We start from the raw sequence: 23,914 nt of genomic DNA, 5'->3' as shown, positions 1-23,914 counted from the left end.
CCCCTCAAATATGACGTCACAAAGCTCTGCCCATGTCGATGTGACGGCAATTTCTCAACCCCCCCCCCCCCGTCGTCACAAATGTCTGACCACCCCCCAGGTGCGTGACGTCATTTATGGTCGGCCCCTTAAACCTTTCCCGTTCCGAGACGTCTATAAATTGCAGGCTGTGGGTGTCCCCGTTCACCGCTGAACTCCGGAACGTGCTAGCAGCTCGGGCAGTAATTTTATTTGGAGAGGCCTAGCAGCGGCCGTTGTTTCTAAAGACATTGTTACTCACCGCAGAGGAACCGCAGCGACACGACCGCACTCTACGATGGCTGGCGCCAAACTGTGCCACTCGCACTGTCGCATGGCCTTGTGGGAGCCTCGGTACCGGAAAAGTTACCTTAATTTAAGTTTTCCTACCAGTTTCCTTTTGATGATGTAAACGAACGTCATCGGGACGGGAAAGGGGTAAGAGTCCTCGCCTGGTCACACAATCAACTTGACACTTGACCTGTGCCGTGTTATCATCCCTTGAGCAAGGCCGACATTGCCACAGCTCTGGGTGGTGATGATGGCATGTACGTTGATCTTCTTTCGCACCGTACGTAGCCAACCGCGCTACATCGGAGGTGTGGGGGAAGGACAGCTAAAAAAAACTAAAAGCAGTTCGAAGGACGTGAGTTTGTCAATGTAGCCGATTTAAAAGTGCACAGCTCCAGTGGCTTCCGATATAAGAGCGATCCAGATGGCCGCAGAAGCACATCTAAAAGTGCCACGCGATGCGGCGACCGCCGCCTTTGTTTGATGGCCAGCCAAAAGCCGCTGCTGCGAGGACGAGCGGAGTTCGCGAATTGATGGTTCATGGTCCTTGACAAGATGACCAGCGAGGTATTGCTGTTGATTAGTGGCAAGCACTTTGTGCGAAATGTGTGCGAGGATAGATTCGGCCCATCATCATCCCTCCAGGGTCGATAAAACAGCGGTTGTCCTGCGGATAGACCATCCCCCTGGGGCCACGTGAATGTGGAATTCCCACCACGGGCTCTGCAAGGGGCTGCAGAGAGGAGATGAGCACCGATGCCTCGATGCTCGCTCGGGAGCAGCGACAGATCGCTCGTTGGGACCGGACAATCACCGCGAGAGCAACGAGCTGCTGACGGGTCTACGAGCTCCATCCCGCATGAAGTCCCGCGAGGGCCCAGCAGGCTGGTTCAGAGTTCACCGTTCTGGCGTCTCCCCAGTCTTGGGGAGCTGAACGTAAACACACAAAAAATAACCGCCCCCTCCCCCACCCCGGTTCCAGTGTAACGAGAGATTCAAGAAATGGTCGATCGTCGCGCAGGAATGACGATCGTACGCGCACACTAGTAGCTTGACACACGCGAACACGCATCAAACACGACACTCGCACGCGCACACTCATGGCTTACACACACGCGAACATGTGTCAAACACGCATCAAACACAATACTCGCATGCGCACACTCATGGCTTACACACGCGACAACATCAGCAGCAGCAGTGGCCGTCCGCCATACCCATTCCCCATTTTTACAAAGGAAACATCCATGCCGAGCCAGGGCATTGCCGGCACGGTGCCAGCACGGTGCCCGCACGTTTCCAGCAGTTTGGGTGAGGGTTTTTTTTTCCCTTTTCCACTGGGACCTGTTTGCCGAGCCGAGCCGGAGCCAAACGGTGACGGCACAAGACGCGGTCTCGGCTCGTCTGCTTACGCGTGGCGTCTTCGGGTACAAGGCGACGACTTCAACATATCGCTTGCGCGAGGCTAGGTGCACCTTGCGACCCAAGTGCAAACGTAGTTGCTCATCTCTTTAGTTGCTCTGCGTAATGAACGTCAAACGCAGGCGAAGCAAACTGGCGCGCAGCTATAACCCCGCCGCTCATACTCCTTCGCGTCGTTCGCCATCGTCATCGTGGTCACGCAGGGTCAAGATGAAAGTCTTCGAGCTCGTCGCGACTGACGTCGAGCCGCAGGCCGTTGCACGCCACCGTCTGCATTTTTTTTACAACTAAAATCACCCCTTAAATTCCCCACTTGCTATTACACACAGCAAGCAAGTATCCCGCCTCTACCGGCAGACTGATACGCAGGGACGCCTGCCACTGGGGGTGTTCTGATGTTAGTGAGTCAACCCCCAGCAGGTGGCCAGGTTACATTAGTGTCTGCTGCTCCTCAATCGTGGACTCCATCTCCGCTTTGTCTGGACTGCGAGTCTGACCTGCGTATGCGTGCGTGTGTGTACGTGTGTGTGTGTACGTGCGTGTGTGTGCGTGTGTGTACGTGCATGTGTGTACGTGCGTGTGTGTACGTGCGTGTGTGTACGTGCGTGTGTGTGCGTGTGTGTGCGTGTGTGTGTGTGCGTGCGTGTGTGTACGTGTGTGTGTGTGCGTGCGTGCGTGTGTGTGCGTGCGTGTGTGGGGAGGGGGTTGAGGTAGTGGCAGGGAGACAACAAGCACAGTGTCACTCTGACAGTCTGCCTCTGCTCAGAGACGGCGAGTGGCCGTGCTTGGGCCGTACCGGCCAAGGGGAGCCACAATGGCTAGGAGATGTTGACTACCTCGCCTGGTAAACAGGAGGTCGTGGCTTCGATCCCGACCCTGACCCTTTTATATTTGGAATTTGTGTGTTCGCCCCATGGTTGTGTGGATTTGTCTACGGGTCCTCCGGTTTTTCCCTCCACATTTTGAATCAACGTGCGCTCAGAGTATTTGGCTGCTGCCATACATTCACACGTGATAAGCCACTTCGTTGGGCTATCATTTGTGGGCAGGTCGCTTCTGATAAAGAGCTACACAGCTCAGTGGGCCTTAGCTGGTAAAATAAAACATCGTTTTTAGTTGTCTCGCCTCTGCCCTGTCCATCCGCATGGAGGAACCAGCAAAGAGATCAGGAGCTTGATGCCCAATGTCGAAGTTCTGCTGCCGGCCACGACGAAAGGGCTTCATCGTAGACAGATTTCGTGTCGTTTTGCCGTTCCTCCTCCGTTGAAGGAGTGCAGACAACAGTGGCTTTACTATGCGGTCTCTATGGGTCTAGACCAGGGGTCGGCAACCTGCGGCTCCGGAGCCGCATGCGGCTCTTTTGAACCTTGACCGCGGCTCCGGGGCGGATGCTAGCGAGGGGAGGAGGCGCACTGTGACACCTGCTCTGGCGTTGCCGCTGCTGACAGGTCGCCGCTCCGCTCCACACTGCCCGCCCGGTGACAGGCAATAACGTTGCCGTTGCTTTGTCACATGTTTGGAAGAAGTAAAAACCTTCCTGGGCAGCAAAGAGCTCACCTTTGCTGAGCTGGAACAGCCAGAGTGGCTGGAAAAATTACATTTTATGGTAGACATGACAGCACATCTAAACACGCTAAATACAACCCTTCAGGGGAAAGGAGGCACAGCCCTGCACATGCTGGAGGAGGTTTTGGCATTTGAGCGCAAGTTGACAGTGTTTGTCAAAGATTTACAGAGAGGTACACTGTCTCACTTTCCCTCTTTGAGAGAGTTCAAACAAAGTCATGATACGATAAATTTGGAATATTTCAAGTCTGCAATCACCACAATGCAAAGTTCGTTTGGGAAACGATTCTGTGAGTTCAGAGAGGAAAAAACGACATTATCCTTCCCTGTCACTCCCCTGGCGATCGATCCATCCCTATTGAATATGACTGCATTTGCAGGTGTAAGTCAACCTGATCTTGAGATGGAACTGGCCGATATAGCCGACAAAGATATATGGGTGTCCAAGTTCAAATGCTTGACCGCTACTCTTGAGGATGTTGCCCGTCAGAAGGCCATTCTGGCTCAGAATCATAAATGGAGTGATATTGAAAACCTTCCCAAACAGGACAAACTTGTATTCGAAACATGGAATGCCATCCCCAACACTTATATAAACATGAAAAAGTATGCATTTGGAGTCCTGTCGATCTTCGGCTCCACATATGTATGTGAGCAGGTCTTCTCCAACATGAACTATATTAAAAACAAACATCGATCACGCCTCACAGATGACAGCTTGCAAGCCTGTGTGAAAATGAAGGTGACGTCTTACAGCCCTGATGTGCAGACACTGTGCACTCAGGTTCAGGAGCAAAAATCCCATTAACCAGGTAATTTAGCTATTAATTTGCAAAAATATATTTTACATTGTTAAGTGAAAAAGTCCTTTTTTTATTCAGATTGACAGCTGACTGCACGATCCTGTATATAGCAATAAGGTAAGAAACAATATATGCAGTGTTATATTTGTTTTAATAGTTGCAATGGTTTTGCGGCTCCCAGTTTATTTTTTCCTTCGGAAACGGGTCCAAGTGGCTCTTTATGTCTTAAAGGTTGCAGACCCCTGGTCTAGACCCATAGAGACCGCATAGTACCTCCGATTAGCGCGGTTGGCTACTTACGGTGCGAAATAAGTTCAACGTGCATACATACCATGCATCTCTACGAGTCTCTATGTGTCTAAAAATGAAATTATTTTACCAGGAAAGGCCCCACTGAGCTATGTAGCGTTTTTTCAGAAGCAACCTGGACACAATTGATAGCCTAACAAAGTGGCTTACGTGGAAATGTATGCAGCGAAATACTCGAAACGCGTGACATCGATTCTGAATGTGGAGGGAAAAACTGGAGAATCCAGAGAAAAATCCACGTGACCATGGGGCGGGAGAACATGCAAACTCCAAATATACAAGCGTCAGGGTCGTAATCGAACCCTCGACCTCCTGTAGACCAGGCGAGGTAGTTAACATCTCGCCAACGTGCCACCGCACTCAATTGTAATCGCGTAGCGGCAGCAGCAGCAGCGATCATTGCCCCAGCTACGAAAACTTGGCACGACCCTCCTGGAAACGAGTCGCGAGACACGGCCAAACTGTCCTGGGTAAATTAGCAAATTCTTAACACTAATAATTATCATTATTTCAACATTAGCACCCCGAACCTCCTGCATACCAGGCGAGGGAGATAACATTTCGCCACCGTGGCATACGTCCGTCCGGAGCGCGTGACCGCGGCGACGCTTACCGTCCGCCTCCGTGCCGGCATCGGCCGCATGAGGAGGAGGTGGTGGTGGAGCAGGGATGGCCGGCGCCGGCAGCTGGAGGAGACGTGGCCCGGTGAGGCCGATGAGCAGCGAGCCGAGCGGCGCCGTCAGCAGGATGGAGAGGAAGGCGGCCGTCAGGATCTGCAGCCCCCACGCCTGCGCCCCGGCGTCGCCGCGGAGACGCGCCACGTCCAGCGCCACCGAGCCTATCGCAGCCTGGCGGGGCCGGTGGGCGTGGTGGGTACGGTGGACTGGGTGAGTATGGTGGGTACGGTGGGCACGGTGAGTTTGGTGGGAATGGTGAGTTTGGTGGGTATGGTGGACTGGGTGAGTATGGTGAGTATGGTGGGTATGGTGGGTACAGTGGGTTTGGTAGGTATGGTGGGTACGGTGGGTTTGGTGGGTATGGTGGGTACGGTGGGTTTGGTGGGTATGGTGGGTACGGTCAATGCCAGAGCCAGGATTTTCAGGTGGGGGGGGCAACCCTTCCACGGTGGACTGGGTGAGTATGGTGGGCACGGTGGGCACGGTCAATGGCAGAGCCAGGATTTTCAAGTGGGGGGGGCAACCCTTCCACGGTGGACTGGGTGAGTATGGTGGGTATGGTGGGCACGGTCAATGGCGGAGCCAGGATTTTCAGGTGGGGGGGGGCGACCCCTCCAGGAATGAAAAATGATAGAGGAGTTGTTAGTAAGTAAGGACTTGCGGTGATGGCGAGGGTCGAATTCGAACTGCGTTGTGTGATCGGTATCACGCTCACTGAAGGTGTTTTCCTTCAGGGAAGTCGTGTACTGTATAGGCAACTGCGCACAATTCTGTGAGTCACTTATAACTGCTTTGCCATTACTTATTGCCAATTATGGACTCAGACTATTGTTCTATCATCTCATAGAGTCCCTGGCACGTAATAATATGCTACACAGTGGCAGTGGGGGTCGCAAAATGCCCATTTATTATTAATAAACCCCAATGATCCGATCCAAATTAGGGATTTCGATCGGATCATTGGGGAGCACGTGCCATCCCACCCCCCCCCCCCCACTTGCTCTGCCAGTGGGCACGATGTGCACGGTGGGAGAGGCACAGAGCACTAATGAGGCTGGTGGGACACGGCTATATAGAGGAAGCTAACTCCTGTGATAACGCTCGTACACCTCTGTGATAAAACAACTGTCATAACTCGCACCTACACCACCACACTGCCACCTACACCACCGCACTAACACACCTACACCACCACATGAACACTGCCACCTACAACACTGCTCCACCGCACTCACACTGTATTGGGACCTGCATGCGTGTGCGTCCGTAAACGTGTGTGTGTGTGTATATTATTATATTATTATATATGTGCGTGTAGTGGTTAGCGCGCTGCGCTACGAACCCGGCTACCCGGGTTGGATTCCCGCCCACAACCACCAACACCGGTGATGATTATCTGAACCGGTCCTGGGCCTCCCCTAGGTCGACTCAGCCTCAAATGAGTACCTGGTGCGGTGTGTAAACTTCACCATTGGGGAGACAAAGGCGGTCGGGCGTGGTGCTGGCCACCCACCCCCTCGTGTACCGTTCCAGCCTTCATAGGTGCTCGCTAACAGCACTTGCCCCTACATTCTGTTAAGGCTATACGGGGGATCTTTGTCTTTGTTTGTGTATATGTATGTGAGCATATGTGTGTGCGTGTATGTGCGCGTGCGTAGGTCTCGCCTGCACGGTGGCCTTGGGCAGCCACGCGAGCGACACGAAGAGCTTCTCCCGGACGTTGAGGCCGGCGCAGCCGACGGCCCCAAACGTGACGAGGAGGCGCATGAGCAGCCCCACCAGCAGCACCCCCACACATAGCCCTGCTCACCGCCACCAGCACCGTCATCACCGCACACAGCAGCAGATCATCAGCATCAGCACCATCATCACCCAGAAGCGCCTCCCCGGGCCCCGAGAGACGCCCCTCAGGAGGGAGCGGTGCGGGCGCTGCCCACAGTAGTGGTGGGGTGAGGTGGCGCTGGCCATGGTGACCTCTGGAGCTCGCGAACTGCGTCACCACCTGTGGTGTGGGGCTCCAGCACGGAGAGGGAGACCTCGGCGCCGATCAGGGAGAAGAGCAGAGGCTGGAACACTCCGATCCACACGGCCTTCACCGCCTCCGCCACAGCCTCCTGCACACGGTACACACACGGTGCGCACGATACACACACGGTGCGCACGATACACACACGGTGCACACGATACACACACGTTACACACGATACACACGGCCTTCACTCACACATCTACCCTGTCATCCACCCACTCACCCACTCGCTAACCACACGACACATACACACGCACGATACGTGCTCACATAGACGACACGCACACGTGACACACACGACACGCTCACAAACGACACACATGCGGCACGCACATGACACACGCACTCACGTTGGTGTCTCCCCATCCCCGAGCGGCCACGAAGGGCACCATGAGGCAGCAGAGGCCGCCGGCCCCAGGGAAGCCCAGGGCCTCGCTACCAAATATGGCCAGGACCCCCGTGGCCAGCAGCAGGGTCGTCCTCCACGCCACCACGTGCGCCTGTCAAAAATCGCACGCACGCGTCGACAGGCAGATATTAACCCTTTCCCGTTACGATGACAAACGTATACAATGACGTTTTTCTTCCCATTGCGTTCGGATGACGGATGGGGTGGGGCGGGTGGGTAGGGGGGTAGCGGTGGGTGGAGGGGGGCAGTGGGTGGGAGGTTCGGGGTGGGGGGGTGGGAAGGAGGGGTGGCGCTAATTAATTGCAGACGCTGAGAACAGGCACCTGCAAGCACTATGATTCTTCGTGTGTGTGTGTGTGCGTTAAGTGTTATATTTGTTGTTTTATGACTTTAAAAAAGTTGTTCAAGAGTGGAACATTGTCAACATGGGAGTCAATGGGAAAACGATGATTGTTCAAAGACTTTTTCGCTTGCCTAGCAATTATCAAGGAACTTACGTCGCTCGTGAAGCGAGACCACGCCTGTATTACATTCATGGGGAGAAATGTCGTTTTACAGGCGGATTGGGCCGCTCTGTTTTTTTTTTAACGTTCTCCAACGAGTTCACTCCGTCCGTAACGTGGGATACCACGGTAACTCGCAGGAGGGACGACACGATACGAACCGACACCCTCGTGCAAAGCCGTACTTACTTTTCTTATGCTACGTATTTGTTGCGCACGGTTCAAATTTACTGTGCTCAGTCAGTGTTAGCTGCTGAGGTCGTGACGTGTGGCGGGTTTGCTCCGTGCCCCCCCCTGTGCCGTTCCCGTTCAATTGGAACGGTGACCTGACGCCTACTTTATTTAGGGCGATATTGGCATGCGTGAAATAAAGATCGATTGATTGATCAAGAGACTCACCCTGGAGAAAACTGGGCACACTGAGCAAAAAGGTAAATACGCACGGTTGGCTACGTACGGTGCGAAAGGATTTCGGCACCGTACGCCCAATGAAGCTGGTTGTAATCACCAGCGAAACGTCAAACTCGAATTGTCAATGTTGTGGGTTTCTCTCCGACACTAGAACTTGGGGGCAACACGATTATTACAACACCCCAACAGGGTAACTGCATGAACGTACACTTGGTTAACTAGACCACAACGGGGTAACTAACACACTGCCTGACCCACGATGTCAAGCGTAAAGACCGAAGACCGAGGATCGAAGAGACGCAGCACCCACGGGTTCCATTCCAACAGACAGCCCGGATCGGCTCTCGGGACCTCCCTTTTATGCCTCTGAGCGTGGCCTGACTCCGCCCTCGGCCACGCCCCCTTCTAGATCCTACCAGAAGGTTCTGGGCCTCATGTCACGTGTCCCTCTCGCCACCCTTTTGCCCCCCCCCCCTCGCTACCCTCTCCTGGTCACGTGCCCTCTCTCGGGTTCACCCAGACTGCCCTCTCTCTGACCGTCACCAGAGCCATGCGCCCGCTAGGGCTCGCTTGCATGCCATACCCACTCTGGTGCCAGAGCGAGGATCGAGACACGCAGTTCCACTCTTGAGACCGTAGGTGGCACTAAACGCCACAGTGACTCCATTTACGTCGCTACACTAGTAACGAATTGGCATGTTTTGTTTACACGACAAACCTTACTAATTGGCCGTGTCGAGTGGTGGTAGGTTAACGACGCATTTATATTTACGCGGTCTAACCCAAAATAACTGTGAATACATACATTAGCTCCGTCCGTCCGGGTGTGACGCAGCGGGAAGCGGGTCACGTAAGCCTTGCAGACATGAAGACGACACGAACCGAGCCTCTGGCGTGCCCTCACGCACTTCGGTAGAGACTCGCGCCCGACAGGAGAAACCAGGACGCGCAGTCGCGAAATCGCCGCTTTCCCTAAATCTTTGTGATTTCCCAAAAAAATGAAAATCTTTTAATCCCTAATCCCTTCCCCCTCTTCCTTCTTCCCTCCCCCTCCTGACTCCCATCTTTCTCCCCGTTCCCTATACAGTAGTCCCTCGGTTAACGTCTTTGAATCCATTCGTCGAATATAGAAATAATTACATGTAAAAAAAGCAGTCGAGGTCTAAACGCTCATAAATGAGCGTCGCCGATTGGCTGAGGCATATGCTCAGCCCCACTCACAGGCGCTCGGATTGGAAGAAATTGGTGGCACACATTCATAAGGTGAACACGTTACCATTAATCAAAATGTTAACGTCAGTCGAAACCGTGGGATCCTATGGGAGGCGAAACATTAACCGCAAAAAACGTTAACCGGTGTCACTGTTAACCGAGGGACCACTGCACACCCCCCTCCTTACTTAAGTTCTTCCTCCATAATCACCCCTCCGCTATATAAAAGTACATGTTCGCGTCCGCAGACAGGGCGCCACGGTGGCTAACTACCTCGCCAAGTGTACAGGAGGTCGTGGGTTCGATCCAGACCCTGACACTGCCTGTTGTATATTTGGAGTTTGCGTGTCTATCTCTATCGCCCCGTGGTGGTCTCGTGAATTTTTTCTCCGGGCCCTCCGGTTTTTCCCCTCCGACGTCACGCGTTTACGAGTATTTGGCTGCTGCTAATGCGTTGAGCTATCGTTTGTGATAGCCAGGTAGCTTCTGGAAAAAAAGTACACAGCTCAGTGGGCCTTCCCTTGTAAAATAAAAAAAATGTTGTTTAGTGAGTGAGCCCAACTTTCCTCCTCCTCCCTTTCTGTTATTTTTACAGGAGCACAGATTTGGGATTTTTGTTTTTACCCGCAGAGTCTGTGCCCCTCCTCGCAACGGCACGGGGTCTATTGCTCTGTTATCAGGCTCTTGTTGAAATACACTGAAAAACAGACTTCCCCAATTATCCCCTCCCCATTTAAAGTTCCATCCTCTCCCCACCCGAAGCGACGTCCCAACGTGGTTGGTTGAGGCAGCGAGCGCCTTCCCCCCCCCCCCACCACTAATCCCCCCCCCCCACCACTAATCCCCCCCCCCCACCACTAAGCCCCCCCCCCCACCGACCCCCACCCCCCACCCCATCTTTTAGATGCTTCAGTAGCGTCGGGACTGTCCTCCTGGTGCTGTGACACAGGGGCTCAACTATGGGGTTTGCATCGTCATGCGACGCATAGGGGCCCAGTCGGCCACAGGGGGGGCTGAATCAACAGATAAGCAAGTAAAAAAATGTAAGAAAATTTAAAAAAAATTATTAATAAAAAAACTACCTGCGGTCTACCACGGACCAAGCCCGATTAATGTATCCGACTATCGCATACCTGTAAACCCACACGGTTTAGCACGTATTCGTGTGAAGGGAAATTGAGTTTTCAGGTCCATACGGCGTACAGCCGTTTCAATGTGGACACATTTTTATTGTCTATTTGTTCGTGTTTCTCCCTTGCGATGGGATTTTGTAGGACGAACGTTGAGATTTATAAGGGGCACGGGGTGACCAATAAGGTCTGAATTGGTCTGTAACAAGGTAGGGCACTGATCAGGGGTTGAGAGGTGTGTGAATTGGTCTGTAATAAGGTAGGGCACTGATAAGGGGTTGACAGGTTTGCTATCGTATGAACAGAGCAGAAAGTTGCGCGATCCACCTGCTTTGAAGAAACCCTACGCCAATGGGTCGGCATGAGAAGCAAGACGCACGATAACTTAATTGTGAGAATTGTAACCTTTCAATATTTCTATTAATACTGTCACTGTGAAGCTGTCGTCCTCTAAAACCAATACACGGTGCGACTTTAATAAAATAGTTATAGCCTATGTATTATTGCCCACTTGTTAAAAACCATCTGTAGCTATTTCAGTAAAAGTGAATGGGGAGAAGGGAGTGCGGCTCACAGTCGTGAATCTCGCAAAGCCTCCCCGTTGAAATCAGTCGTCGCGCCGCTGCTGTGACGTCTGGTTACGTGAACTGTGCGGCACACCTGTACCGTGCTCGCGTTTTGTTAAAATAAAATACTTAAAAATAAGGGGGGGGGGGGGGTTGCTGCGGCTGGCCTTGCCGGCCTGGGCGATGGAAGTTCACTCGCCTGGTCGGGGCTCGGGAAGAACCGGAGGACGAGGCCCAGAGCCAGACCCGAGAAGACCCCCATCACGATTTCCAGCGGCCCGCGCAGCACCGTGAAGAGCAGCGAGCCTGCGGCGACGCGGCACCTCCGGTTAGCGCGGTTGGCTACGTACGGTGCAAAAGAAGTTCAGCATACGTGCATACAAAGGTTCCCCGGGTAGCCCACTCGAGTTGCGAGGGGCAAGTGCAGTTGGCGAGGAACGGCAGCGCCGCCTATGGAAGGCCGGCGCGGCGCACGAGTGGGCGATGCGGCCGGAGCTACGTCCAGGCCGCCTTTGTCTCTCCCCCAGTGCTCGTGTTCTTTCACGCACCGCACCAAGCGTGCTCATTGAAGGCTGAGTCAGCAGTAGGGGGGAGGGACCAGGACCAGTTCAGATGTTACGTCACTCATAGTGGCCGTTAGCAGGAATCGAACTTGGGTCGCCGGGTTTATAGCGAAGTGCGCTGACTGCTGTGCTACTGCTCCACAGAGACACAAGAGAACAAAGAGACAAAGATCCCCCATATAGCTTTAACAGACTGTAGGAGAAAGTGCTGTTAGCGAGTACCTGTGAAGGCTGCTACGGCAACGAACGGGTGGGTGGCTAACACCACCCCTGCCGCCTTTGTCTCCCCAGTGGCGATGGTTACACATCGCAACAGGTACTTAGGCCGAGTCGACCTAGGGGAGACCCAGGACTGGTTCAGATAATCGTCACTGGTGTTAGCCGTGAGCGGGAATCGAACTCGGGTCGCCGGGTTCGTAGCGCCAAACCGCTACATGACCGCTCCCGACGACACACAGACAACAATACCCTCCGATTAGCATGGTTGGCTATGTACGGTGTGAAAGAAGTTCAACATACATACATACAACCGCCATTCGCCACTAAGTGGCAGTGACATCACCACGGCGCTTGTGTCAGGCTAGGTGCACTTTAAGGCCAAGCGAAGCGTCGAACGCCCGCTGGCAGGAGGTCACGGAACAGACCCAGGTCCCATGGGTTGAGTGACAAAGATGACTGGCAGATGCACTACCTCTGCCCCCTACTGTGCCACACAGACACACATTACAAAGACAAAAATCCCCCATAGAGCCTAAACAGACTGTTGGTGGCAAGTGCTGTTAGCAAGCACCTATAAAGGCCGGCACAGCACACAAGGGGGTGGGAGCAGAGCACCACGCCCAGCCGACTTTGTCTCCCCAGTGGCGATGTTTACACACCGCACCTGGTGTTGGTGGCCGTGAGGAAATCGAACGCGGGTCCCCAAGTTCGTAGCGCAGTGCGCTCACCACTACGCCACCGCTCACAGATACACACACATATACAGACACACAGACACACAGACACACACAGACCGGTGGAGAAGGCGCTGGAGAGGCAGGCGTTGAAGCCCGTAATGGCGAGAACGTCGTCCACGCTGCCAGCAGCGAGTAGCAGCGTAGGGATGCCCTGCTCCGTGCCCAGCCCTCGCTCCTGCAGAGCCAGCATGGAGGGCACCACCACGGCCGGGGACACTGCGCCCAGCACGCAGCTGTGTCGTGGAGGGCACATACACACACACATACACACATACACACACACATACAACAACAACAACCGCCATTCGCCACTAAGTGGCGGTGACGTCACCACGACGCTTGTGCCAGGCCATGTGCACCCTGAGGCCACGTGAAGTGTCGAACGCCCGCTGACAGGAGGTCACGGGGCAGACCCAGGTGCCACGGGTCGACTGACTGAGATGTCCGAGATGACTGGCTGATACACCACCTGTGCCCCCTACTGTACCAACTTGCTGTGCTTTAGCCACCCGGCGCTCCGCTCGTTGTTGTGAGCGTCGCTCCTCCGCCCTCCGTTGTTGTTGGAGGGCGACTGCCTCCAACTGCCCAGTAGCGTCCTTCACGAGCCTCCTCCACAGAGGCCGATCTTGGCACCGCTGGTACCAGTAATCGGCAAGTCCACTCAGCTCCACGTCCTCCTGTACCACATCACTCCATCTCTTCTCTAGCCCGTGCCGCGCCCGTTTAGCCCCCTGGATCCGGCCGAACAAAAGCTGTTTAGGCATGCGGTGGCTGGGCATGCGGGCTACATGACCCAGCCAACGCAGCCTTGCCTGCCGGAGGAGCTCACTGATGGGACTTTGCCCAGATCTTTCAAGGACTTGTGAGCTCCTCACACAATCCAGCCTGGTTAAACCCAGGATGGATCGTAGGCAGGCCAGCCTAAATGTTTCCAACCGGCGAAGATGCTCCATTAGGGGGGTCCACGTTTCGCAAGCGTAGAGAAGGGAAGGAATGACCGTGGCCGAGAAGACCTGAAGCTTCGTGCGGAGCGACAGACCAGGTAGCTTCCACACAGCGTTACGCAACCGATGAAAAGATATTGCCGCTCGACTGATTCGGAGTGAGACCTCTGCTGATAAACTGGAGCCGGTCATAAGCACACTGCCCAGGTATGGGAAACTCTCCACTCTCTCCACAACTGCCCCATCACCGATTGGGAGTTGTGGGGATGGAGTGTCCGATGGTACAAAATACCCAGGCAGGTGCTTAGTTTTGGTGGGGCTGATGGTAAGGCCCCACCTCTTAGTGGCACGCTCCAGTCTCAGCAGCAGCGTCTCCAACTCCTCTTCTGAATGAGCAGCTATTACCAAATCATCGGCATACATAACGTGGTTGACCAATAGGGAGCCATCCCTTGATCGCACCCGGGCGTCGATCAGCATCCTATTATATCAGCACCAAACGGAAATTCCCCCGGTACAGCTATTGAAGGCTTCACGAACTACGCGGTCAAAATAGATGTTAAATAATGTGGGAGCCAGAGGACATCCCTGCCGCACTCCAAGGTGTACAGGGAAAGGCTCTGACTCCCGGCCACGTAGTTTTACCCGAGCCCGCTCACCATCATGAATGTCCTTAATGATCGTGAGCAGAGGGTCAGGGACTCCGAAAGCACGAAGAACAACCCAGAGCCCAGGCCTACTGATGGTATCATAGGCCTTGACCAGGTCAATAAAGCAGAGATGTAGGTCTTGTTGGAATTCCCTACATCTCTGCTGTAGCAGACGGACAGAAAATATACACACACACATACACACACACAATTGAATGGAGGGCACCACCATGGCAGGGGACACCTGTAGTGTGGTGAATAAGTGGGTGAGTGAGTGGGTGGGTGGATGATTGAGTGGGTGAATGGGTGGGTGAGTGGATAAGTGAGTGGGTGAGTGGGTCAGTGAGTGGGTGAGTGGGTCAATGGGTGGGTGAGTGGGTAAGTTAATGGATGAGTGAGTAGGTGAATAGGTGGGTGAGTGGGTGAGTGAATGGGAGAATGGGTGGGTAAGTTAATGGATGAGTGAGTTGGTGAGTTGATAAGTTGGTGGATGAGTGGGTGGGCGAGTGTGTTCCTGTGACCTGCAGCGTGGTGGTGGTTGAAGGAAGTGTGGTGGATGAGATTACACAGTCAGTGTCTGGTCGCCCGAGTCCTCAACCCCACGGAGAGCACTCAATGAGTGAAGCTCATGAGAACAGTAACCACGGTAGTAGTAGCAGTAGCAACAGAAGAGTGATAAAGGAGGCACCTGACCGCCGGCGAGTGAATCAGCGAGTTCCGGATCATCATTTCAACTTCGATAAAGGTTCATTATTTGGAGTGGCTCGTCACTCTCTCTACACTTGAGCTGCGATGCCGCCGATTCGCCGGTGGGTCACCTACCCCAGCATGAACCCCCACACCCAGGGCAGGTGGAGGAGGAAGTGAGCGACCACCCCGACGGAGACCGCCTCCACCAGGCAGGGCAGCACGGACAGGCGCACGCACACGCCCTTGAGCCTCCTCAGAGCCTGCGGCAACACGCAGGCGAAGTTCCCCCATGTGGCATTTTTATAGGCTGTCGGGGCAAGTGCTGTTAGCGAGTGTGTGTGTGTGTGCTCGTGAGCGTGTGCAGTGTGCGAGCGGTAGGGTAGCGGTTAGCACGCTGCACTATGAACCCGGAAACCCGAGTTCGATTCCCGCTCACAGTCAAGACCAGTGACCATTATCTGAACCGGTCCTGGGTCTCCCCTAGGTCGACTCAGCCTCAAATGAGTACCTGGTGCAAACATCGCCACTGGGGAGACAAAGGCGGCCGGCCGTGGTGCTGGCCACCCACCCCCTCACGTGCCGTGGCGGCCTTCATAAGTGCTCGCTAACAGCACTTGCCCCAACAGTCTGTAAAGGCTATACGGGATATATTTGTCTTTGTGTGTGCTCACGAACGTGTGCCAGTGTGCGAGTGCTCGCGAACATGTGCCAGTGGGAGAGCGTTTGTGTGCTCGTGTGCCAGCGTGCGAATGTGTGCGAGTGAGCATGTGCCAGTGTGTGTGTGTATGTGCGTGCTCGCTAGCATGTGCCAGTGGGTCACGTGTGTGTGCTCATGAGCGTGTGCCAGCGTGCGAGTGTGTGCGCCCGCGCTCGTGAGCGTGTGCCACGCGAGTCCGTGCTGGCCCCGGCGGGGAGTCGAACCTAGCTGGCCGCGGTCACCTGTGGGTCGAGGCCCAGGCCGGCACGCATCAGGATCACGGTGAGCGCCGCCCTCCTCAGCGCCGACGACCACTCCTGAGTGATGCCGTCCACTAGCTGGCCCGGCACGTTCTTCAGTGCGAAGCCCGTCAGCAGCATCCCTAGGTCCCACGCAACCACGTTCAACCAGGGTGACGACTCACACACACACGCAAATGTGGAATCTCCACCACCGGCTCTACCGTGTGAGCAGCAGCGAGAGGTCACTCCAGCTCTGTGTGTAAACACACATACACACGTGTGTGTCTGCGTGTGTCTCTGAAATGTGGGGAAAGGTGGCGCATCGGTCTGCAGCCGGCGCGTTGCGCTACCAACCCGGCGACTCGAGTTTGATTCCCACGCACGGCCACCAACCCCAGTGACGATTATCTGAACCACTCCTGGGCCTCCCCTAGGTCGACTCAACCTCAACTATGAATACCTGGCCCCCTCCCGTTTTTTGTCTTCTGCTATATGGGGTATCAGAGCTTACCAGGGTTGTAGAGTTTATTGAACCATGGGGTTTAGACAAGTTTCCATTGAAATGTAATCCGTAATATGTTTGTGCTGGTGTCAACCCCATTTCATATCCTCTGTGTACCTGAATTGTTTTGTTTATAAAATACTTTTGGGGAGACGAAGGCGGCTGGGCGCGGTGCTGGCCACCCACCCCCGACTTGTGCCGTGCCGGCCTTCATAGGCGCTGCTAGCTAACAGCACTTGCTCCAAAAAGGTCTGTTGAAGGCTACACGGGGGACCTTTGTCTTTGTAAAATTGTCCGCACGTCCCGACTCGGCAGGCCTCGATGTTGGCATTCGCGGGAGCTTTTTTTCCTCCGGGGGGGGCGGGGGGGGGTCTGTTCCCATTCGCGATGTTACCGAGGAGCGGAGGGATGGGTGGAACGCCGGGCAGCCGGACGCGGGCGAGCAAGGCTCCGGCCAGCGTGGAGCCGAGGAAGAGCAGCAGCAGGCCAAAGACGTTCCCCCCGGGCAGCACGTCCGCTCCCAGCACGGAGAGCGGCACGGCCCACAGCAGCAGCACGGCCAGCACTAGGGTGGGCGGGGGGGGGGCGCACGGAGAGGGGGGACACAGGGACAGATCGAGGGAGATCGAGGGGAGATGGGAGAGGGGACGTGGGGGGAGACGCGGAGGGTCAGAGGATAGCAGAGGGAGAGACGGGAAGAGAGGCACGGGGACGTGACGGCGAGTACAGTACAGTACTACAATCTGAATAAAATAGGGGGTAGGGGGTGTGGGGGGGTGGGGGGTGAACTAACGTTGCCATGTCATAGCGATGGAAGCGCGCGAGGCTCCAGACGCCTCTTGGGTTGGAGGAGGCCCCTGGTGCCAGCAGCGGCCGGAGCGAGCAAACAGCCGCAGGGCAGCGCCTCTACCCATGCGACCTCGACAACGCCCCTGGTCGTCGCTTGAAGTCACGCCAACCCCCTATTGGATCCATGCGCTTAACCTTCACCGATGCGAGTTCAACTCAACCCCACGCCAGGCCACATTTGTCTCCCAAGTGGTGATGTTTACACAGCAGGTACTCATTTGAGGCCGAGGCGACCTAGGGGAGGCTCACGACCGGCTCAAATAATCGCTAGCACTGGTGTTGGTGGCCGTGAGCGGGAATTGAAATCAGATCGCTGGGTTCATCGCACAGCGCGCTACCCGCTACAACAACAACCGCATTCGCCACTAAGTGGCGGTGACGTCACCACGACGCTTGTGCCAGGCCATGTGCACCTTGAGGCCACGTAAAGTGTCGAACGCCCGCTGGCAGGAGGTCACGGGGCAGACCCAGGTACCACGGGTCGACTGACAGAGATGATCGAGATGACTGGCTGATGCACCACCTGTGCCCCCTACTGTGCCAACTTGCTGCGCTTAAGCCACCCGGCGCTCCGCTCGTTTTCTATTCTCAGGTTTTTTTCGGTAAAGTCACGTAGGTAAAAACATTAAAATTAATGAAAGTAAAATAAAACAAAACAAAATAATAAAATAACAAAACAAAATAATAAGAGCGACGCTCACAACAACGAGCTCCGCTCGTTGTTGTGAGCGTCGCTCCTCCACCCTCCGTTGTTGCTGGAGGGCGACTGCCTCCAACTGCCCAGTAGCGTCCTTCACGAGCCTCCTCCACAGAGGCCGATCTTGACACCGCTGGTACCAGTCATCGGCAAGTCCACTCAGCTCCACGTTCTCCTGTACCACATCACTCCATCTCTTCTCCAGCCCGTGCCGCGCCCGTCTAGCCCCCCCGACCCGGCCGAACAAAAGCTGTTTAGGCATGCGGTGGCTGGGCATGTGGGCTACATGACCCAGCCAACGCAGCCTTGACTTTGCGATGGACCGCTACACTACCACTCCCACAGATGAATGGCCATCACCACCACAACAATGCAAGTTCAACCCCAATGAAGCTTATAAAGCTGGAGTTCAAATAAAATAAAAATATTTAAAAATACGTTATTATTTAAACACGCTTTAATGGAATGTACCGTACTCGTAATGGCAGAACTCAACGGCTCCAGGAAGTGGCCCCGCAGCTTGCCATAACGTAAGGGGCCGTGGTGATTTACAGGCAACGTGAGTTGAGCGTGGACAATTAGACCCGTAAAAAAGATTGTTTAAAAATATATATTTAACATTTTTTATGATAGAATATAGTCTTGTCATCAGTATGACATAAGTCATACTGATGACAAGACTGGTAGGAATGTTGGGTTGCTTGGTCAATGGCCAGGGTCAACGGCGGCGTGGTGTATTCCGCAAATATGGCCAACTATGAGGGCGGGCACAAGCCGGCGTGAGTAGGTTAAACGTTGATAATGAATCGTCGCGAAAACTCACCATCATCGTCGTCGCGACGACTCGTCATCGTCGCGACGACCTATCATCTCCTCATCCTAGGTCGTAACAACTCATCAGCGTCGTCATGGCGACGACTCATCATCGTCGTCATAGCGACTCATCATCGTCGTCATGGCGACGACTCAATGTCATCATCGTCGCGATGACTCGTCATCGTTGTCGTCATGGCGACGACTCGTCGTCTCCTTACCCGTGGTGGCGAGGCGGGCAAGGCATCCGTGCGGAGGGCACCGGACGGCGTCCCTTGCTCTCAGCTTCCACGGTGTCGCGCCGCCGCCGCCGCTGCCGCCGCCCGTCCGGCGCTGCGACCCCTCAGACCCAGGGGACGCCGCCCCCCCGGCACCCTTCTCGCCGTCCCAGCGCGTCTCCATGTTCCCGCGGGCGCCTGCCGCGCACGGACGAAAGACAAAGACAACCGCCGCCCCCCCCCCCCATCGTGTAGGCATTAGCAGAGTGTTGAGAGCGAGTTGCCAGCATCATGGCCCGGCAGTCTTTGTCTGCCGAGTGGTGATATTTTACACACAGGTACTAATTTTAGGCTGAGTCGACCTAGGGGCCGTCCATAAATGACGTCACGCGATTTTGGACGATTTTTGACCCCCCCCCCCTCATCACACGGCGTCACAAAAAGTCAGACCCCCCATCTCTAATATGACGTCACAAAGCTCTGTCCCCCCCAAAAAATATATATAAAACATACTTCAAATTGCTTTAAACTATTGTCATTGTAGTGCGTATTTAATGTGGCGCTGCACTTTGATGTTGTAGGAGAAAACATTTCTCAACCCCCCCCCCCCCCAGGTGCGTGACGTCATTTATGGGCGGCCCCTTAGGGGAGGCCCAGTTCAAACATTAGCAACTGATATTGGTCGTGAGCGGGAACTGAACTCGGTTCACCAGGTTCATCGTGCAGTGCGCTAACCACCGCACCACAGCTCCCCACACACAAAGATCCCCCGTATAGCCTGAACAGACTTTTGGGGCAAGTGCTGTTAGCAAGCAGGCACCTAATGAAGGCCTGAACAGCGCACGAAGGGGGTGGGTGGCCAGCACCACGCCCGGTCGCCTTTGTCTCCCCGGTGTCGATGTCGACACACCGCACCAGGTACTCATTTGAGGCTGAGTCGACCTAGGGGAACCCCAGGACCGGTTCAGATAATCGTCACCGGTGTTGGCCATGAGCTAGAATCGCTACACCACCGCCACCCACGGCCCACACATGACCACACATGACCACACGTGAACACACAAAGACGACCTTTCACCCTAGCAAGCTTTACGTTGTAACCTCGTGGGTGCAAAAGTTCATGGCCACCCACCCCCTCGTGTGCCACAGTGCCGGCCTACCATAGATGCTGCCACTCGCTAACAGCACTTGCCCCAACAGTCTGTTAAGGCTACACGGGTGATCTTTGTATCTGCATGTCTCCTGCAAGCTGCTCCTGTCACGAATCAGGCTCTCTCGGTTTCAGTCAATTGCGTATCGATTCATTGTGAAAAGTCTCAGTTTGGTGTTTTGACATCTTAACACCTACATTTTGATTTAAAGCTTTCGTGACTGCAGGGATTCGTATTCTTGGTTCTTTCGGTAAAGTCACGTAGAAGGGAAATTATTATAATTATAATAAATATAAAGCAATATTATTGTTTTATATGTATTATTATAATAATTATTATTTCCCTTCTTTACCGAAAGAACCAAGAATATCTTAACACAGCTGTTTTGTTGCCAGAAAAGGAGGAAAACTTATTCTCACAATCACCGACGTTATGTTGACTGTGTAAAGGGGGTTGTGTAACACAATCACCGATGTTAACTTGACGGTGTAAAGAGAGGACCGCCCGCCTGTTCACCAACTATCGGGCTTGTGCGGTGCGCGAGCCACCTGATCGGATCCTTCACTCAACTCGCCCCCCGTTGAGTGCGGGAGACGCAACAACGTTCGACGTTTCGGGGAATGTCCCTTATTCAGAGCACGTGTGTGCGAAAGACGAACCGTGGCGGGTGGACCAGCAGTGCAGTCGTGACGGGAAGCCACGGCAAGGCCACGCGGCGCGTAGCCACGGAGACGACTCCGAGCGGCGAGCAACAAACAGCACTAACATCGAATCGGCAAAAACATTTGAGCACTTTTAATGGGAAACCAGCACCGCGTTACATAACGTAACCTCCATACATAGCTCTATTCATCATTGATTAACCACCGGGGTAGGATGAACGAGGGGGTGGGGGTCAATAAATAATCACCACAGTAATTATTAGCACAGCGGATGCGACAAACCCACGCTGCCGCTGCTGCTCAACGTTGCCGGGCGCGCAGGCAACGCCGCGGCCACCTGCACGCCGGGGTGGGGTCCTCGCGGCGAAGCCGACAACAACTTTATTGACAGCACAGCAGGAAGGAAGAGGAGGGGTGAGGAAGAGAATAACTTTATTGAGAACACGTAGTCGGTGTTTCTGTGACGAGTTGTGACGAGATGTGAAGAGGGGGGGAGGGGGTGAAAAATGTGACGTCACATCAAAATTCGCAACTTTAAATAAATATAAACAACACGTTCTAGTTAATTAAATTGAATTGTTATAACAACACTAATTTTGATTTAAAGCTTTCGTGACTGCAGGGATTCATATTCTTGGTTCTTTCGGTAAAATAACGTAGAAGGGAAATAATAAAATAATACAAATATTAAACCTGATGATGATTGCTTGTGTTGCAGTCGAAACGTCGTGAGAACTTTTTATTGTTTTATATTTGTGTTATTTTATAATTTCCCTTCTATGTGACTTTACCAAAAGAACCAAGAATAACACAAATTTTGATAAATTTTCATTATTAACTATTTGAATATTTAAATTGACTAAGGTCACCTTTTATTTATTCCATGAAGGAGCATTTTGCTTCTCCATGGGAGAATGGAGAAGCATACATTTTGTAAAAAGAATGTTTTATTAAACATATTGATTCTAATGATTCTACCAGCGCTTTTCATTCTGTGGAATGAATATGTGATTGTTATAATTGTACTCTCCATTTTGCATCGTTCTTCTACAAAGTTTCAAGTATTTTTTTATCGTTATTATTACTTTTAATATTTGAAAATTATAAGAGGATTTCAATATAATATTCTGAACATCTGCAGTTTTAGTTAGAGGTTGAATATTTTCAAGTGAATTTTATGCTAAATTTCAACTTTCCAGCGCCTCTTTTTTAATACGTGTTTTCTCCTACAACATCAGAGTGCACTACAATGATAATAGTTTAAAGTGATTTGAAGCATGTTTTATTTTCAAAATGGAAATATATATTTTGGGGGGGGGGGGGGGGGATGCAGAGGTTTGTGACGTCATATTTGAGGGGGGTCTGACTTTTTGTGACCCCGTGTGACGAGGGGGGGAGGGGGGTCAAAAATCGGCCAAAATCACGTGACGTAATTTATGGACGGCCCCTTATTACAGACCAGTTCACTTACCTGCCAACCCCTTATCAGTGTCTCTACCTCGTTACAGATGAATTCACTCACCTGTCAACCCCTTATCAGTGTCCCCTACCTTGTTACAGACCAATTCACTTACCTGTCAACCCTTTATCAGTGCCCTTTACCTTATTACAGACCAATTCACTCACCTTTAAAACCCCTTATCAGTGTCCCTACCTCGTTACAGACCAATTCACCTACCTTGTTACAGATCAATTCACTTACCTGTCAACCGCTTATCAGTGTCCCCTACCTTGTTACAGACGAATTCACTTACCTGTCAATCCCTTATCAGTGTCCCCTACCTCGTTAGACCAATTCACTCACCTGTCAACCCCTTATCAGTGTCCCCTACCTCGCAACAGACCAATTCACTTACTTGTCAACCCCCTTATCAGTGTCCCTACTTTGTTACAGACCAATTCACTTACCTGTCAACCCCTTATCAGTGTCCCCTACCTCGTTACTGACCAATTCACTCACCTGTCAACCCCTTATCAGTGTCCCCTACCTTGTTACAGACCAATTCACTTACCTGTCAACCCCTTATCAGTGTCCCCTACCTTGTTACAGATCAATTCACTCACCTGTCAACCCCTCATCAGTGTCCCCTGCCTTGTTACAGACCAATTCACTTATCTGTCAACCCCTTATCAGTGTCCCCTGCCTTGTTACAGACCAATTCACTCACCTGTCAACCACTTATCAGTGTCCCCTACCTCGTTACAGACCAATTCACTCACCTGTCAACCACTTATCAGTGTCCCCTACCTCGTTACAGACCAATTCACTTACCTGTCAACCCCTTATCAGTGTCTCCTGCCTCGTTACTGACCAATTCACTCACCTGTCAACCCCTTATCAGTGCCCCCTACCTCGTTACAGACCAATTCACTCACTTGTCAACCCCTTATCAGTGTCCCCTACCTTGTTACAGACGAATTAACTCACCTGTCAAACCACTTATCAGTGTCCCCTACCTCGTTACAGACCAATTCACTTACCTGTCAACCCCTTATCAGTGTCCCCTGCCTTGTTACAGACCAATTCACTTACCTGTCAACCCCTTATCAGCGCCCCCTACCTCGTTACAGACCAATTCACTCACCTGTGAACCCCTTATCAGTGTATCCTGCCTTGTTACAGACCAATTCACATACCTGTCAACCCCTTATCAGTGTCCCTACCTCGTTACAGACCAATTCACTCACCTGTCAACCCCTTATCAGCGTCCCGACCTCGTTACAGACCAATTCACTCACCTGTAAACCCCTTATCAGTGTCTCCTACCTCGTTACAGATCAATTCACTTACCTGTCAACCCCTTATCAGTGTCCCCTACCTCGTTACAGATCAATTCACTCACCTGTCAACCCCTTATCAGTGTCCCCTACCTCGTTACAGACCAATTCACTGACCTGTCAACCCCTTATCATAGTCCCTACCTCGTTACAGAT

At 53.1% G+C, this 23,914-nt stretch overlaps 1 protein-coding gene across 2 annotated transcripts; it reads right to left on the bottom strand.

The window, feature by feature from the left end:
- Nucleotides 1-85: 85 nt before the first annotated feature.
- Nucleotides 86-21,335, bottom strand: LOC144942389 (sodium/hydrogen exchanger 9B2-like). Of its 2 annotated transcripts, none has more exons than XM_078869226.1 (12): nucleotides 20,978-21,335; nucleotides 19,171-19,365; nucleotides 16,985-17,155; nucleotides 16,089-16,228; nucleotides 15,282-15,409; nucleotides 12,923-13,098; nucleotides 11,546-11,652; nucleotides 7,466-7,615; nucleotides 7,089-7,200; nucleotides 6,752-6,888; nucleotides 5,023-5,257; nucleotides 86-2,228 (listed from the first exon to the last, which is right to left on the bottom strand). In XM_078869226.1, exons 1-12 carry the CDS (start codon nucleotides 21,084-21,086, stop codon nucleotides 2,161-2,163), a joined length of 1,728 nt encoding a protein of 575 aa, XP_078725352.1. In that variant the 5' UTR covers nucleotides 21,087-21,335; the 3' UTR covers nucleotides 86-2,160. The 2 variants fall into 2 exon arrangements, with proteins under 2 accessions (XP_078725352.1, XP_078725353.1); XM_078869227.1 differs by having other exon boundaries at nucleotides 21,229-21,335.
- Between the last annotated feature and the right edge of the window lie 2,579 nt (nucleotides 21,336-23,914).

This window comes from Lampetra fluviatilis, chromosome 27, assembly GCF_964198595.1.
Source record: "Lampetra fluviatilis chromosome 27, kcLamFluv1.1, whole genome shotgun sequence".
Lineage (NCBI taxonomy): Eukaryota > Metazoa > Chordata > Hyperoartia > Petromyzontiformes > Petromyzontidae > Lampetra > Lampetra fluviatilis.
Note: the sequence above shows the minus strand (reverse complement) of the source record. Positions and strands in the feature narration are given on the sequence as shown.